At 44.6% G+C, this 15,225-nt stretch overlaps 1 protein-coding gene across 1 annotated transcript in view; it reads right to left on the reverse strand.

Moving 5' to 3' along the window:
• xkr6b (XK, Kell blood group complex subunit-related family, member 6b) overlaps nt 1-10,389 on the reverse strand; it is a 66,534-nt gene extending 56,145 nt beyond the window's left edge. Inside the window, exon 1 of the mRNA XM_072682713.1 lies at nt 8,458-10,389. Coding sequence (XP_072538814.1) covers nt 8,458-9,098 — 641 coding nt within the window. The 5' untranslated portion in view covers nt 9,099-10,389. The remainder of the gene's footprint in view (nt 1-8,457) is intronic.
• Nucleotides 10,390-15,225: the final 4,836 nt, after the last annotated feature.

A 15,225-nucleotide genomic window follows, 5' to 3' on the forward strand; every position in this document is an offset into this window, starting at 1 on the left:
GGAACCACCTGTGAATCAGCAACAGGGTCATGGGTGCAAACCATGGAGGCCCCACCTCAGAACATACAGGAAGAGCTTTCAAGAGAGAGCCTACTTAATATTAGGCAGGTGGGGTTAATGTGTACAAATATAAATAGAGGAATCCACTAACACTGTTAGCACTGTTTAACCAACCAAGCTCTAATTCCATGAGTGATATTTAATCAACACCTCAGTGAAACATGAATAACATACAGGTCTGGTGGGGATAAAGCCTTGAAACCATACGCCTCTACAGCTGAGCACTCACATTGCCTCACCAATGAAAGGGCCAAAATACTGCTGCGCTGACCACCAAGGGACCCCACCATAGCTTCAGATGAAAGGGCTGACAGTGAGAGGGGACAGAGAAGAGAATTGGGACACTGCATGTGTCCGTTTGAGTTTAGGAGAGCTGATAGACGGTGCAGGGACAACTGGGGGAAAGAGAAAGAGAGAAAGTAAGAGAAGGGCTTGGTGGTACACTCTAACCATCACAGATGGGGGCGAAAAAAAAAAAAATTCTGCAATAATGGGGAGGCCGACAGATGCTCCAGTTTCCTTGACAGAAATGGAGGTCAAGTGGAGCTTTATGTGAAAAGAACACAGGCGGAGAGGGAGCGAAGGCAAAGGAGCACATTATGACTAACTAGTGGATTGGGAAAGGACCGGGGGATGGCGGGGGGGTAAAAGGAAAAAAAAAAATCTAGTATATTCTCAAGCATTTAAGGTGGCAAAAGGAACTATATGACGCCACAGATGTTCCACCTTTAGTTTCCCTAAACAACCATTCACTGGAAGGCATAACAGTGCTGGGGATGTATGTTTTAAACCATCAGGTTGCAGGTAAGATTTCTTTTCCATTATGATTATGTTTGTGCAAGCAACACTGCACAGTAGAACGGTGCACCACCACTACTGAACCTTGTCAGTCATAGCTGGGTTTTTATTTGGCTTCTTACCAGCATATTAGCAGTCCTTTATATTTCTTTAGCTACAGAGGCTGTAGCATATGACTGCATATCGACCAGCCAGCAGGTAGCACAGGCCTTGTGGGTCAAGCATCGTAGGTCATTCAGTAAAACAAAACTCAGTGGACTTTTGTTAAGTAATGGTTCAGCAAATATCTAATTAACAATGATTTCTCACTGACCCCAGATGCAGCTGATCAGCCAAAACATGCTCATCGGACATGCGCTTCTCTAATTTAGAACAGGAGATGCTAGACTAACAATGATCACAAACACTAGACCAAATCTCATCTCCATTAATACATGTGTGAAAACCTTGCACCCCTGCGAATGTGAAGACCTTTTTAATGTAAAGGTTCTATACTAATAATTTTTCATAGAACTGTACAGCCAAACTGTACAAAGCTTTCTTTTTAAGAGTCTAGAGTGCATGTAATCTACTGTTCTAAAGGACTGAAGGGATGGGAGAACAACAGGCGGCCATTGGAGCATCTAGAGCAAGCTATTAATGTGACACAATGACTCTCATTCCTCATGTCAAGGCCCCGTTCCAACTTTCTGCCTCTCTTTCTATTCTATTCATGCCTGAGTAACTGTTGTGACATGTGACACAGACTTCCCGCAACATGTACTTTAGGGTTTTCTGTGTCACTTGGCAACTGTCAGATTTCTTACGTCATCTTACTGACCTAACATTTGTTGTTCTTTGCGTTTCAGACAAACATGTGTTGCCAGTGACAAACAAAGCACGACCAGCTGGTGTAGAGAAGTGGTCTAAATTCCTGCAGGGCAGGGTTTTGCGCCAACACCACAAAGTATTGGGACACCTGCTCGTTTTTTCTTCTGAAACCAAGGATAGTAAAAAAGAGTTTATTCTGCTTTTGTTGGAGTAACTGTCTCTTCTATCCAGGGAGGAAGACTTTCTACTAGATTTTGGAGAATTGCTGTGAGGATTTGATTGCATTCAGCAACAAGAGTGTTATTTAGTGAGGTCAGGATGTTGGATGGTCACCAACCAGAACATTTAAGGACATAGATACAGAGAACAAGTCCCTCTAGCTCATGTCTGGTATTAGGCATGATGCTTATAGGTTTATGTGTATCTATCTGCTCCAGAGAGTCCTATTCTATTGGCAGTTCTGTGCAATATTACAAATAAAAACCTGCTAAATGGGTTATGTCCTAGATGTAGAATTCTGTAAAATAAAAAAACAACTTTCATTAGTAAAGAATCTTTGCATTATATAGAGTTTTTTTTTCTGACTGTATGAAGGTTCTTCACATTCCCTTCTCATTAAATTCAGCTTTGTTGTCAGTATACTAATACAGGTTTGTACAGTACAACAAAACACTGTTAGGCTTAGTCTCTGGTGCAGAAGAGGTAGGACATGATACAATAGTGCAAGGACAATAGACAGGACATGAGACAGGGTTCGAAAACAATAAATACAATAAATATAAAATAATACAAAATACATGTATTTGCATGTGTAAACATGTGCATTAAGGCTGGGTGATTAAGGTCCATTAGGGAGTGAATGCTAGGTAGACCAGTGTGGTATTGTAGCATTTATTAAAATGGGTCTGTAACAAGCAGGTTCTAGAGAACTGGAAAGCTTGGTTCACACTGCAGGACAAATCAATATGACCAATCAGCTTTTCACACTACATTTGAAACACAATGCGTGTTGCTGCTCAAACATGACGGAAAAGTCAGATTTCAACTGCTTTTCTGAACAAAGCCAAAATGATTCTAGTACGGCATTGATCAAACAACAAAAACAAAACATAAAGACCCCAATCGAACTCACTGGGAAACCCAATACGAGCTTGGGAACACAGAGATGCCAGTGCAGGTGAACAACAAAGTTTTACTGAGACGTATAAGTGAAACATCAGGCTTCCTTAAGGAAACTGCTATAAAGAAAACCCTAGCCTATTGGCAAAAGTCATCAGCTGAGTCCCAGTCTGCATTCTCACCTGTACTTGTTCTTGTTCTTCTGGACATGTGAAATGTCATCAGCTGCAGCCAAAATTCTGTTCCATTCAAATGCCCAGATGTGTTCTTGCTCCACTCATGTTATTAAGGATGCGTCGGATGGTAACTTGTGTGGTCTTGGGACAGCCAATCCCAGAATGTAGCTCACACCACAGTGCTGTTCCAACTGCAGAACAACCAAATAGCATCCTTCAGTCTTCTGGAACTTGCCAAGTTGCAGATTGTGGGACTGATGGCAGTTCCGCCCCTAGGCTATCATAGTGTGTTTAAGTGAGAGTAACCTAAATGTTCAGAGAAAAGATCAAACCATTTGCATGAATGATTTTCTTTTGTCTGTATATGTGTATTGAACTTCTTGGCTTATCTGAACCACATGTGTGTCTTCCTGAAAGCTATTGCAGCAGGAATGCACCTGTATTTTCTTATCTCGCTCTGTGCTGTTTTGGGTACAAAACACACTGTCCTATTTTAAATGTGCATGCTGTCTCAGGGTTTTTTCCCCAATATACAGTTCTTACCAGCGCTCCACAATAGATGATTTTTTCCTCCTACTCAGCAACAGCAGCAACCAGCAGACTACAATGTAACATCTGGCACTCAGTGAGGCTTGCAGTGTCCACAGGTATTCCAACCTGAACAAAGACCATATTGCGCTTCATGAATGAATTCAACCAAATCAAACCCACACTCTTAAAAATATAGGTGATACAAAGATTCCCATTTTTGGTTCCATACAGACCCTGTTTTATAAAAGAGCTGTGGGTATGACAAACCTTTTACATTGGTAAAGAATCTTTGCATTGACCTCTGTAAACCTTTAAAGCATTCTTCATGCATGCATATATCTAATATATCTATATTTTCCAAAAGTGGTCCTTTATAAAATCAAGGCATCTCCTATAGAAATTTTGATATTTTGAAGCGTAAACTGCATATTGCTCATAATAAGAGACAAAACTGCTAAAATGCAGTGAAAGGAAACCGACTGAAACATCCACAGTATCACTTCTGGAAAAAAGTAAAGCCATGTAGTCCCAAGTTGGACTGCCATCTAAGCGCTGGGCCTTTGATGGGACTATTACAGATTTGATCCCTGGTGTTGCCATAGCCACCCATGGCCAAATGTTGTTGAGCTGCAATATGAGACTTAGGTAGCAGAAATATGAGCGTTATCTTGTCAAAGAATGTTTAGATCAGGGGAGTGGTTACTTATTGTCACCTGCAGACTCATTTGCTAATTTAATTTAGCACACAAGTCTTTTTCCTCAGTTGCCGCACCTTCCCTGCAACGCCAGCCAGAGGTTTCTCCATCAGGAAAATTCCTGAACTTTCCAATAGCCAGTCTGTGCCTGGGCTACTGCATGGGAAGGTCTCCCACTGAGACGTAGGAGATGGAGAGGAGGGCGGGATGATATAATTGATGACTTGATGACTCAAAAGAAGGCTAGAAATATCAGCGCAAAAAGAGAGGAGAGAAAGCACATCCTAGACTTCAACCTCCCAGCACTGGTAGCATTGTGTGATAGGAGAGCCCTAGCCAGTGGGTAGGGAATGGAATTTACTAAACTGTGGAGAAAGTGGGCTGGGTAAGATGTCATGTTCACTCCTGACCACATAGTGCCCAGTGAAGAGGGCCTAGGAGCGATGTTGCTGAACAGGGTGGAATGGTCATGGCTTTGTGGTATTCAGTGAAATAGCTAGGGAAAATCTTTAACAGAGGCAGACTCTCCTCACTATCGCTATTCCCTGGGAAAAAAAGAAAAAACACAGCGAGCATGCACTCTGCTCCCCAGAGATTCACACAGCCTTGGAATGCGGCAGAAACACACAGAGCATGTCAGACAGACGGAGTACGTCAGGTGGATCGTGATAGCAATAAGTGTGTGTGTGCAGCTGAATTACAAAGCTCCTCAGACTGCCAAGACACACACACACAGAGGTTTTCATGTCTCCACAGCCCAAGGGCTCGGTGCACGGTGCATAACTGACTGGGGAAACACGCCTCAGGCATTTTTCCCTCCCCTCTACCCCCCACAGCGCTCACCCTGTCTGGCTAGTACAGCTAAGGTTAGTGGGATCAGCCTGGGGTCTCGCCTGCAGAGCTGCTGTGGTGGCTGCTGTTGGTGACTGTGCTACAGACAGGCCTAGCGTCATGACAGCAGAACAAAACTCTGAGGAGTTGGAGGAGTGGCTTCCTCATCAGCTAGAGACACTGTCGCCCAATTTGTTACGTTGTCCAAGAGCCCTTATCACTGAAAGCATGCTACAAATGGTTCTTTGGACAATGCCATCAAATAACTACTTTTGGTTAGCATAACTGAGAAGCTGAGGAGGTTTGTCAATGGGCCCCATGTTGGTCAACTGGGAGAGTGTTTCCTACTCCTCCATGCAGAATTCTTTCAGCTTTAGTTTTTAGACAGATGGTCTCACATTTCCCTCAAATGTCCTCTGATTCAGTAAAGAATTCCTACTGGATTCTATGTTGAAGAGCCCTTCAGACCCTACTGCAGAAAAGCAACCCCCCCAAACCATGATATTCCCACCTAGGAACAAGGGTTTCCTCCTTGCACACCTCCCATGAAAATCAAACGTGTGTGGTCTCTTTCTGATGGTTGGTTTCAGCTGTGGCAAGAGCTACCTGTAGATCCTGTGATGAACTTTTAGGATTGGAGACTTCTTTACACATTTTGTGGTCTGCTGTTGGACTGTACTTTTAAATTATTTAGCGGACAGTGTGTTCTGAGATCTTCCTAAATCCCTTCCCAGACTAGTCTGCATCTACAACCTTCTCTCTGAAGACCTCAGAGAGCTCTTTGGATCTCACCATGCTCATAACACTCACTTTAACTATCAAGAGTAAGCAAACTAAAGGTCTACGGTTTAAATAAGACAGAGTCCTTCAAAATCCCTACTAACGATGTTGCTGATGTGCTGCACCTGATTCTAATTTTTGGTATTTAAATAGTAAAATAAATCGCAAGACGCAATTTTTTTGAGCATTATGGAAAGTCCTGCAGATCTGCTGGCACATTATGCTTCTGATGCTCTAGGCTACATCTCTGATGGAAACTTGAGCCTAATAATGAATGTCTGAGCGGTTCCACGCCACCTTAGTGGCTTTAATGTGGCGATGGCTATAATAAGCACTCAGTATAGTGTATATATGTGGGCAGATGCCGGCTTCAAACAATACATTTGGTTACATTGAGGCTAAGAGAGGACGATGCACCAGTAGCTTAAGATACAGACACTTCAGAACACAGGTGCATTACATTCATTAATGCAGCAATGCTGCCCATCTCATTTAAACAGGAATCTTGAGGCGGATCCTGAAGTGGTCTTTGCTGTGAATCCATCCTTTCAGTCACACAAATGGAAGACCACTTAAGACGAGCACTGTATGTTCTTCAGCTTGTTGGCTAATGAAAGCATCCCTATTCTTTACAGCATTCAGATTTATGTGCATTACACACAGGTATTTGTTTATATGTTTGTTAGTTTGTTTGTTTAGAGGGGGTGAAGCAGTGTGTTTAGCCATGCAGTTTTCTTCAGGACTGTCAGGACTGGAATAAATGAATGAATTAATGAATTCATTAATTAATTAATTTGTTATCGCAATCATAGAATCATGAGAAGTAATGTGTGCATGTGTGCGTCCTGTGTGTGTGTGTGTGTGTGTGTGTGTGTGCATGTGGGAGACAGACAGAGAGCTTGACACAGAGATAGAGACACACAGAGAGAGCGAGAGACACAGAGAAAGACTGAGTTTGTGTGTGTATGAGAGAGAGTGAGAGAGAGACGGAGAGAGCAAGATAAAGAAAAAGACAGAGAGAGTGAGTGAGAGGGGGAAATAGAGGGAGAGAGACAGTGAGTGTGTGTGTGTGTGTGTGTGTGAGAGAGAGAGAGAGAGAGAGAGAGAGTGAGAGACAGAGACAGCGAGTGTGAGAGAGAGAGTGAGAGAGGGAAAGAGGGAGAGAGACAGTGTGTGAGAGCGAGAGAGAGAGTGAGAGAGAGAGAGAGAGAGAGAGAGAGAGAGAGAGAGAGAGAGAGAGACAGAGAGAGCAAGATAAAGAGAAAGACAGAGAGACAGTGAGTGAGAGAGGGAAATAGAGGAAGAGAGACGGTGAGTGTGTGTGAGAGAGAGAGACCGAGCAAGAGAGAGAGCGTGAGAGAGAGTGAGAGACAGAGACAGAGACAGCGAGTGAGAGAGAGAAAGAGGGAGAGAGAGAGAGACAGAGAGATAGAGAAAAAGAGAGAGAGAGAGAGAAAGAGACTACGCCACCTCGAAAGCGATGACATCATGACAGTCGTGAGGCATTGATCAGCGCGAGCGTGGCTTTTTAAAACAGCTGCACAAACGGACGCGCGAGCCCGCGCTAAGCTATACCTCGAGCGCGTTCACAAAAATAAACAGCCAGTCACATTTATTTAATCCTCTCGCTCGCTCGCGCACACACACACGCGCGCGCACACACACACATGCCGGCACTGCGTCTGTCTGCTGCAGAGATTTTCCCCGAGTAGTCTAGCACGCACACAAACACAACACGCGCGCGCGCGCATACACACACACACACACAGTCTGATGTTCAGTCCGCTGCTTTGCATGCACTCACTGTGCTGCTCACCAGACACAGACATTACGCAGGACTCCCTCACTCTCTCTCTCCCTCTCTCTGTCTCTCCCCCCCCCCCCCCCCCCCCCCCCACACACACACACACACACACCATCATTGTGACTCATCATTGTGGTAAGGAGCGGAGATGCGTAAAACAGAAAGAACAGGAAGGTAGTCTTCAGTCCACATCCTTCCCTGTTCTCTCTGTTTTACACATCGCGGATCCTCATCGCGGGTCACAGGGATGGTGTGTGTGTGATGGGTCCTCAGATGCACCGTGCACGCGCGCCTCATCATCCCTACTCTAGCCTGTTCAGCATTCATAGCCGCACACACACACTCTTCCAACTCACTCACTCACACCCAGGCTCAGACTCGCCCCGATTACACACTCCCTTAGAAGGGGTGGTAGATGGTCCTCCAGTCGGTTCTTTGGTACATATCTTTTAGATTACGTAACGGGGTTGTAACCTATAAAAGGCTTCTTCACAACCTGCATGGAAGACCCTCTTTAAAGACCCTTGCAAGGTCCACTGAAAGCTTGTGTACTGAACTAAAAGGGGTTTCTTCTACAGCATCCCTCCAAATAACCCCATGTGCATCGTCAGGCTCTGGGCTTTGAGAGTCTACCTCTCAAAGCGCTGGATGGAAATGCGTAAAAGGCGCTGCGCGAATTTGCGCAACGGTGCGCCTGTGGAGGAGGGGGAGAGCATGACGCGCTCCGCTCGCTCGGGTTAAACCAGGTGACGGCGACCCAACAGAAAGTAAAGTGGGCTGTGTGTGAGGGTAGAGGGTAGAGGGCGCCCACCACCACCACCACCACCACCACCACCCCCAAAACTGAACTCACCTCCACACTTGTCCCATCTGAAAGATGTGGATGAGCGTCTGCCAGAGCCACACGGAGATGCGGCAGCACCGACCCCTCGCGCTCAAGCCCGCCGCCGCCCGGCGCCCGCTGCTCAGCCCTTCCACGGCGCCCAGACCGCCTCCCGTGTAGTCCTGCACGAACCACCTGAAGCTGAGGATCTGCACGAGCACGGAGGGCACGAGCACGAAGAAGAGCGTGAGGCCGCCCCAGAGGTAGTCCCGCTTGGCGTAGTAGTCGGCGGCCAGCCACACGTCCGTGCCCACGTCCCAGAAGAAGACCAGCAGTGCCAGCACGATCCACAAGCAGTCCAGCCAGAGGCGCTCCTCGCCGTCGGGGGGCCGCCGCTGGCGCGCGCTGTCTTCTCCTTCCTCTCCACCTTCTCCAACTCTTCCACCACCTCCACCGCCGCCTCCCCGCCGCTGCCGCCTGCCCAGCAGGTAGTGCAGGCACGCGCTCCGGCAGCCCCAGTAGCACGACGACGTGTTGCAGCAGTGGCAGATGTGGAAGGAGCTGCCCGCGCGCGGGTCGTCCTCTCCGCAGCCGCCCGCGCCAACCTCGTCCAGGTTGTGCAGCTGGGCGAAGCCGGTGACGACCCCCCGACCGTCGGACTTCGCGGCCATCTTGCTCTCTCGAGCGCCCACCTCCGGCTTCCGGGCCTGCCCACGTCACTTCCCTGACACCTGTTTCGCGAGGGGACCCCTAATGAGGGAGCCATGGAGCTTTGGGGGCACGCGCATGCAGCAGCAGCAGCAGATCGCCAGGACGGGTCCCAGCAACAGCAGCAGCCACGGCGGCAGCAGCAGAGGCAGGGCCAGCGGAGGCAGCGCGGCGGGGCGCGAGCATCCTCAGGACTTCCCGGGACCCCGAAAAGAGAGAGAGAGAGAGAGAGAGAGAGAGTCCAGGGAGCACAGAGAGTCGAACCGTTCCTCTACAGCCAGGTGTCTGGGAGCTTCGAGGGGTCAGAGATTAAGCTCGAGAGAAGCAGTCTGCTGGCAGGACGCTGCATCTGTCACCTGCGCATGGCGAGCGCGCGCCCTGTTCCCTGCCGTGTCCCCTCTTCTCGTCCCTGAGCTGCGCGAGGCGAATGCAGCGCTGCCTGCTTGCTCGCTCGCTCGCTCGCTTCTCCTCGGTCGAAATGTCCCTCAGCGAAAGGCACGATTCCAAACCCCCCTCCAACCTCCTCCTCCTCCTCCTCCTGCTCTTCCTCCTCTGCTCATTGATGATGCCACCTAGTGTTTGGCTTTCAACGCTAAAGCTGGACTGATGGTGGTGAGCGTGGGGAGGGAGGTGAATGATGTAATGCAGCAGCGAGCACGGTGCGCGTGTTTCTCCCCTTTTAACCGTTTCCAGTCGTAGGTTCGTCCGAAGTCGTGATGTTTTTCGTTTCCCCAACTCACTCGCGCGCTCACCTGACGTGCTGGGGTGCATTACGTGCCGTGCATCCCTCCAGCCTAGAGGGAGAAAGAAGACGCACGTGCAAGAAACACAAACACGACGACAATACCTCACACGCACACACACACACACACACAAACAATTCCTTGTGTGTGTGTGTGTATGTGTGTGTGTGTGTGTGCACTTTCTGGACCGTTACAGATCACGACTGCACGGCAGCACGATAGCAGGTCCATTAATAGCGCAGGGGAAAGGTGCGCAGAGGAGCTGTCTGAATCATAGCTGTTCTAACAGGCCGGACAGCCGAGGAGCGGAGCTGTCTGCGGTGCTGAAGTTACTCAGTGTACTCAGTCAATCTGCGTCGCAGTAAAAGCAGTGCAAAGCGTGTGTCATCTGCTAGCTGGATAACTAGATCCCCGCGAGTTTGTGAGCATACGGAACCGTGTGGGCGCCATGTGGTGCCACTATGCGTCTCCGTAGGCGAGTGAAACACGCCGTGAATCATGATTAGTGGCATGAGCAGGTGTGAGCAGGTTTACTTACGAGTCACTCAAGTACACGACCATACGAGTCCCTGCCACCAGTTAAGTTTCTGTTTCGACTCTTATACAAGAGCATTCTGTGTGTGTGTGTGTGTGTGTGTGTGTGTGTGTGTGTGTGCTTTTCTGTTGAAAATGAGATAAAGTGATAAAAACAGAGAAAAATAACTGAGCAAAAAAGGTTGTACTGTATATACTAGTGAAAAGGGTTTAGGCATAATGTTTCTATAACCACTGTCTTAAAAAAACTAAATAAATAACCCCCTTTTAAGGTTGTACTATATTATAAGGTTGAAATATACTGAGAATGTCTCAAAACAACACTTAAGTAACTCTATTGGTTTCCATTATTTGAAAATGTTTTGAAACCTGAAAGCAAAAAAAAAACAAAAACATTTCTGTTTAGTTACGCTAACAAAAAGGTTTTGGTTTGGTCAGCCTGATCTGCTGGTGAAAACACTCACACTGGTCGTTTTTCATTTCGGCTTGTAAAACAACCCACTGCTACGTTCCTCTAGCAGTGGACAAAGGACTATAGGTGACTCCTATAGATTAAGGGTTAGGTGTAGATTAAGGTGTTGGTTAAGATTAGGGTTAGGTGTAGATTAAGGTGTTGGTTAAGATTAGGGTTAGGTGTAGATTAAGGTGTTGGTTAAGATTAGGTTTATGTGTAGATTAAGGTGTTGGTTACGATTAGGGTTAGGTGTAGATTAAGGTGTTGGTTACGATTAGGTTTAGGTGTAGATTAAGATGTTGGTTAAGATTAGGGTTAGGTGTAGATTAAAGTGTTGGTTAAGATTAGGGTTAGGTGTAGATTAAGGTGTTGGTTACGATTAGGTTTAGGTGTAGATTAAGGTGTTGGTTAAGATTAGGTTTAGGTGTAGATTAAGGTGTTGGTTAAGATTAGGGTTAGGTGTAGATTAAGGTGTTGGTTACGATTAGGTTTAGGGATTGATTAAGGTGTTGGTTATGATTAGGTTTAGACATTGATTAAGGTGTTGGTTAAGATTAGGGTTAGGTGTAGATTAAGGTGTTGGTTAAGATTAGGGTTAGGTGTAGATTAAGGTGTTGGTTAAGATTAGGGTTAGGTGTAGATTAAGGATGTTGGTTAAGATTAGGGTTAGGTGTAGATTAAGGTGTTGGTTACGATTAGGTTTAGGTGTAGATTAACGTGTTGGTTAAGATTAGGGTTAGGTGTAGATTAAGGTGTAGGTTAAGATTAGGTTTAGGTGTAGATTAAGGTGTTGGTTACGATTAGGGTTAGGTGTATATTAAGGTGTTGGTTAAGATTAGTGTTAGGTGTAGATTAAGGTGTTGGTTACGATTAGGGTTAGGTGTAGATTAAGGTGTTGGTTACGATTAGGGTTAGGTGTAGATTAAGGTGTTGGTTAAGATTAGGGTTAGGTGTAGATTAAGGTGTTGGTTAAGATTAGGGTTAGGTGTAGATTAAGGTGTAGGTTAAGATTAGGTTTATGTGTATATTAAGGTGTTGGTTAAGACTTGATTTAGGTGTAGATTAAGGTGTTGGTTAAGATTAGGGTTAGGTGTAGATTAAGGTGTAGGTTAAGATTAGGTTTATGTGTAGATTAAGGTGTTGGTTACGATTAGGGTTAGGTGTAGATTAAGGTGTTGGTTACGATTAGGGTTAGGTGTAGATTAAGGTGTTGGTTAAGATTAGGGTTAGGTGTAGATTAAGGTGTTGGTTAAGATTAGGGTTAGGTGTAGATTAAGGTGTAGGTTAAGATTAGGTTTATGTGTATATTAAGGTGTTGGTTAAGACTTGATTTAGGTGTAGATTAAGGTGTTGGTTAAGATTAGGGTTAGGTGTAGATTAAGGTGTAGGTTAAGATTAGGTTTATGTGTATATTAAGGTGTTGGTTAAGACTTGATTTAGGTGTAGATTAAGGTGTTGGTTAAGATGTATATTAACCAACACCTTAATACTCAGTCCTGCAGATTTCTTCTGTACAACATCCGGAGAATTCGACCCTTCCTCTCTAGAGAGGCCACCCAGGTGCTTGTTCAGTCTCTCGTCACTTCCAGACTTGACTACTGCAACTCTCTTCTGGCTGGTCTCCCTCTGCGCACCATCAGGCCCCTGCAACTCATCCAGAATGCAGCGGCACGGGTCGTCTTCAATGTCCCAAAATTTAGCCATGTCACTCCACTGCTGCGTTCTCTTCACTGGCTTCCTGTAGCTGCCCGCATCAGATTTAAAACCCTGACGCTGGCCTACAAAGCCAAGAACGGACCAGCCCCTCCGTATCTAATGGCAATGGTCAAAAGCCGATCCGCACCAAGAGCCCTTCGAGCTTCAAGTACGGCTCGGCTCGACCCACCATCCCTCAAAATCCGCGGAAGACAAGCGTCCAGGCTTTTTTCTGTCCTGGCACCAAAGTGGTGGAACGAGCTTCCCCTGGATGTCCGAACGGCCGAGTCGCTCGCTGCCTTCAAACGCAGACTGAAGACCCACCTCTTCAGAGAGTACTTGGACGAATAGTTCTATGGTTGCCTTATTGTATTGTGTTTAGTAATGTCTAAAGCTTGGAGGTATCTTTTGTATTATGAGTCTATTCTAACTAGCTAAGGCTTTTCTTGGGTAAATAGCAAAGCACTTTGTAAGTCGCTCTGGATAAGAGTGTCTGCTAAATGCCGTAAATGTAAATGTAAATGTAAGATTAGGGTTAGGTGTAGGTTAAGGTGTTGGTTAAGATTAGGGTTAGGTGTATATTAAGGTGTTGGTTAAGACTTGATTTAGGTGTAGATTAAGGTGTTGGTTACGATTAGGGTTAGGTGTAGATTAAGGTGTTGGTTAAGATTAGGTTTAGGTGTAGATTAAGGTGTTGGTTAAGATTAGGTTTAGGTGTAGATTAAGGTGTTGGTTAAGATTAGGGTTAGGTGTAGACTAAGGTGTTGGTTAAGATTAGGTTTAGGTGTAGATTAAGGTGTTGGTTAAGATTAGGGTTAGGTGTAGATTAAGGTGTTGGTTAAGATTAGGTTTAGGCATTGATTAAGGTGTTGGTTAAGATTAGGTTTAGGCATTGATTAAGGTGTTGTTTAAGATTAGGGTTAGGTGTAGATTAAGGTGTTGGTTAAGATTAGGGTTAGGTGTAGATTAAGGTGTTGGTTAAGATTAGGGTTAGGTGTAGATTAAGGTGTTGGTTGAGACTTGATTTAGGTGTAAATTAAGGTGTTGGTTACGATTAGGGTTAGGTGTAGATTAAGGTGTAGGTTAAGATTAGGTTTAGGTGTAGATTAAGGTGTAGGTTAAGATTAGGTTTAGGTGTAGATTAAGGTGTTGGTTAAGGTTAGGGTTAGGTGTAGATTAAGGTGTTGGTTAAGATTAGGGTTAGGTGTAGATTAAGGTGTAGGTTAAGATTAGGTTTAGGTGTATATTAAGGTGCTGGTTAAGACTTGATTTAGGTGTAGATTAAGGTGTTGTTTAAGATTAGGGTTAGGTGTAGATTAAGGTGTAGGTTAAGATTAGGTTTAGGCATTGATTAAGGTGTAGGTTATGATTAGGTTTAGGTGTAGATTAAGGTGTTGGTTAAGATTAGGTTTAGGTTTATATTAAGGTGTTGGTTAAGATTAGGTTTAGGTGTAGATTAAGGTGTAGGTTAAGATTAGGTTTAGGTGTTGGTTAAGATTAGGTTTAGGTGTAGATTAAGGTGTTGGTTAAGATTAGGTTTAGGTGTAGATTAAGGTGTTGGTTAAGATTAGGTTTAGGTGTAGATTAAGGTGTAGGTTAAGATTAGGTTTAGGTGTAGATTAAGGTGTAGGTTAAGATTAGGTTTAGGTGTATATTAAGGTGCTGGTTAAGACTTGATTTAGGTGTAGATTAAGGTGTTGTTTAAGATTAGGGTTAGGTGTAGATTAAGGTGTAGGTTAAAATTAGGTTTAGGAATTGATTAAGGTGTAGGTTATGATTAGGTTGAAGTGTAGATTAAGGTGTTGGTTAAGATTAGGTTTAGGTTTATATTAAGGTGTTGGTTAAGATTAGGTTTAGGTGTAGATTAAGGTGTAGGTTAAGATTAGGTTTAGGTGTTGGTTAAGATTAGGTTTAGGTGTAGATTAAGGTGTTGGTTAAGATTAGGTTTAGGTGTAGATTAAGGTGTTGGTTAAGATTAGGTTTAGGTGTAGATTAAGGTGTTGGTTAAGATTTAATTTAGGTGTAGATTAAGGTGTTGGTTAAGATTAGGTTTAGGTGTAGACTAAGGTGTTGGTTAAGATTATGGTAAGATTAAGTTTAGGTGTAGATTAAGGTGTAGGTTAAGATTATGGTAAGATTAAGTTTAGGTGTAGATTAAGGTGTAGGTTAAGATTATGGTAAGATTAAGTTTAGGTGTAGATTAAGGTGTATGTTAAGATTATGGTAAGATTAAGTTTAGGTGTAGATTAAGGTGTAGGTTAAGATTATGGTAAGATTAAGTTTAGGTGTAGATTAAGGTGCATGTAAAAATTACATTAAGGTTAGATTTAGGTGTACATTAAGTTGGAGGTTAAAGTATAGACACCTAAACCTAACCTTATTTTTACCTTAGTCTACACTCTAATCTATGCCTGAACATTACCTTAACCTAACCTCAATCTACACCTAAACTTAATCTTGACCTAACCTAAACCATCCTATTCCAATTCTAACCATAACTCTTTTTCTTATCGAGGAATCTACTGTGTCTCCTTTAATGTTGGTCCATTCATTATTTTTTATAAGCTTCAAAAAGTTCATAAACAGCAGGACCCCCCCCCCCCCCCCAATGGTCTAGAACTGCCACTGCCCATAACATGTAAAGGCATCTATTTTTTTTTTATG

Source organism: Salminus brasiliensis, chromosome 1 (assembly GCF_030463535.1).
Source record: "Salminus brasiliensis chromosome 1, fSalBra1.hap2, whole genome shotgun sequence".
Classification (NCBI taxonomy): Eukaryota; Metazoa; Chordata; class Actinopteri; order Characiformes; family Bryconidae; genus Salminus; species Salminus brasiliensis.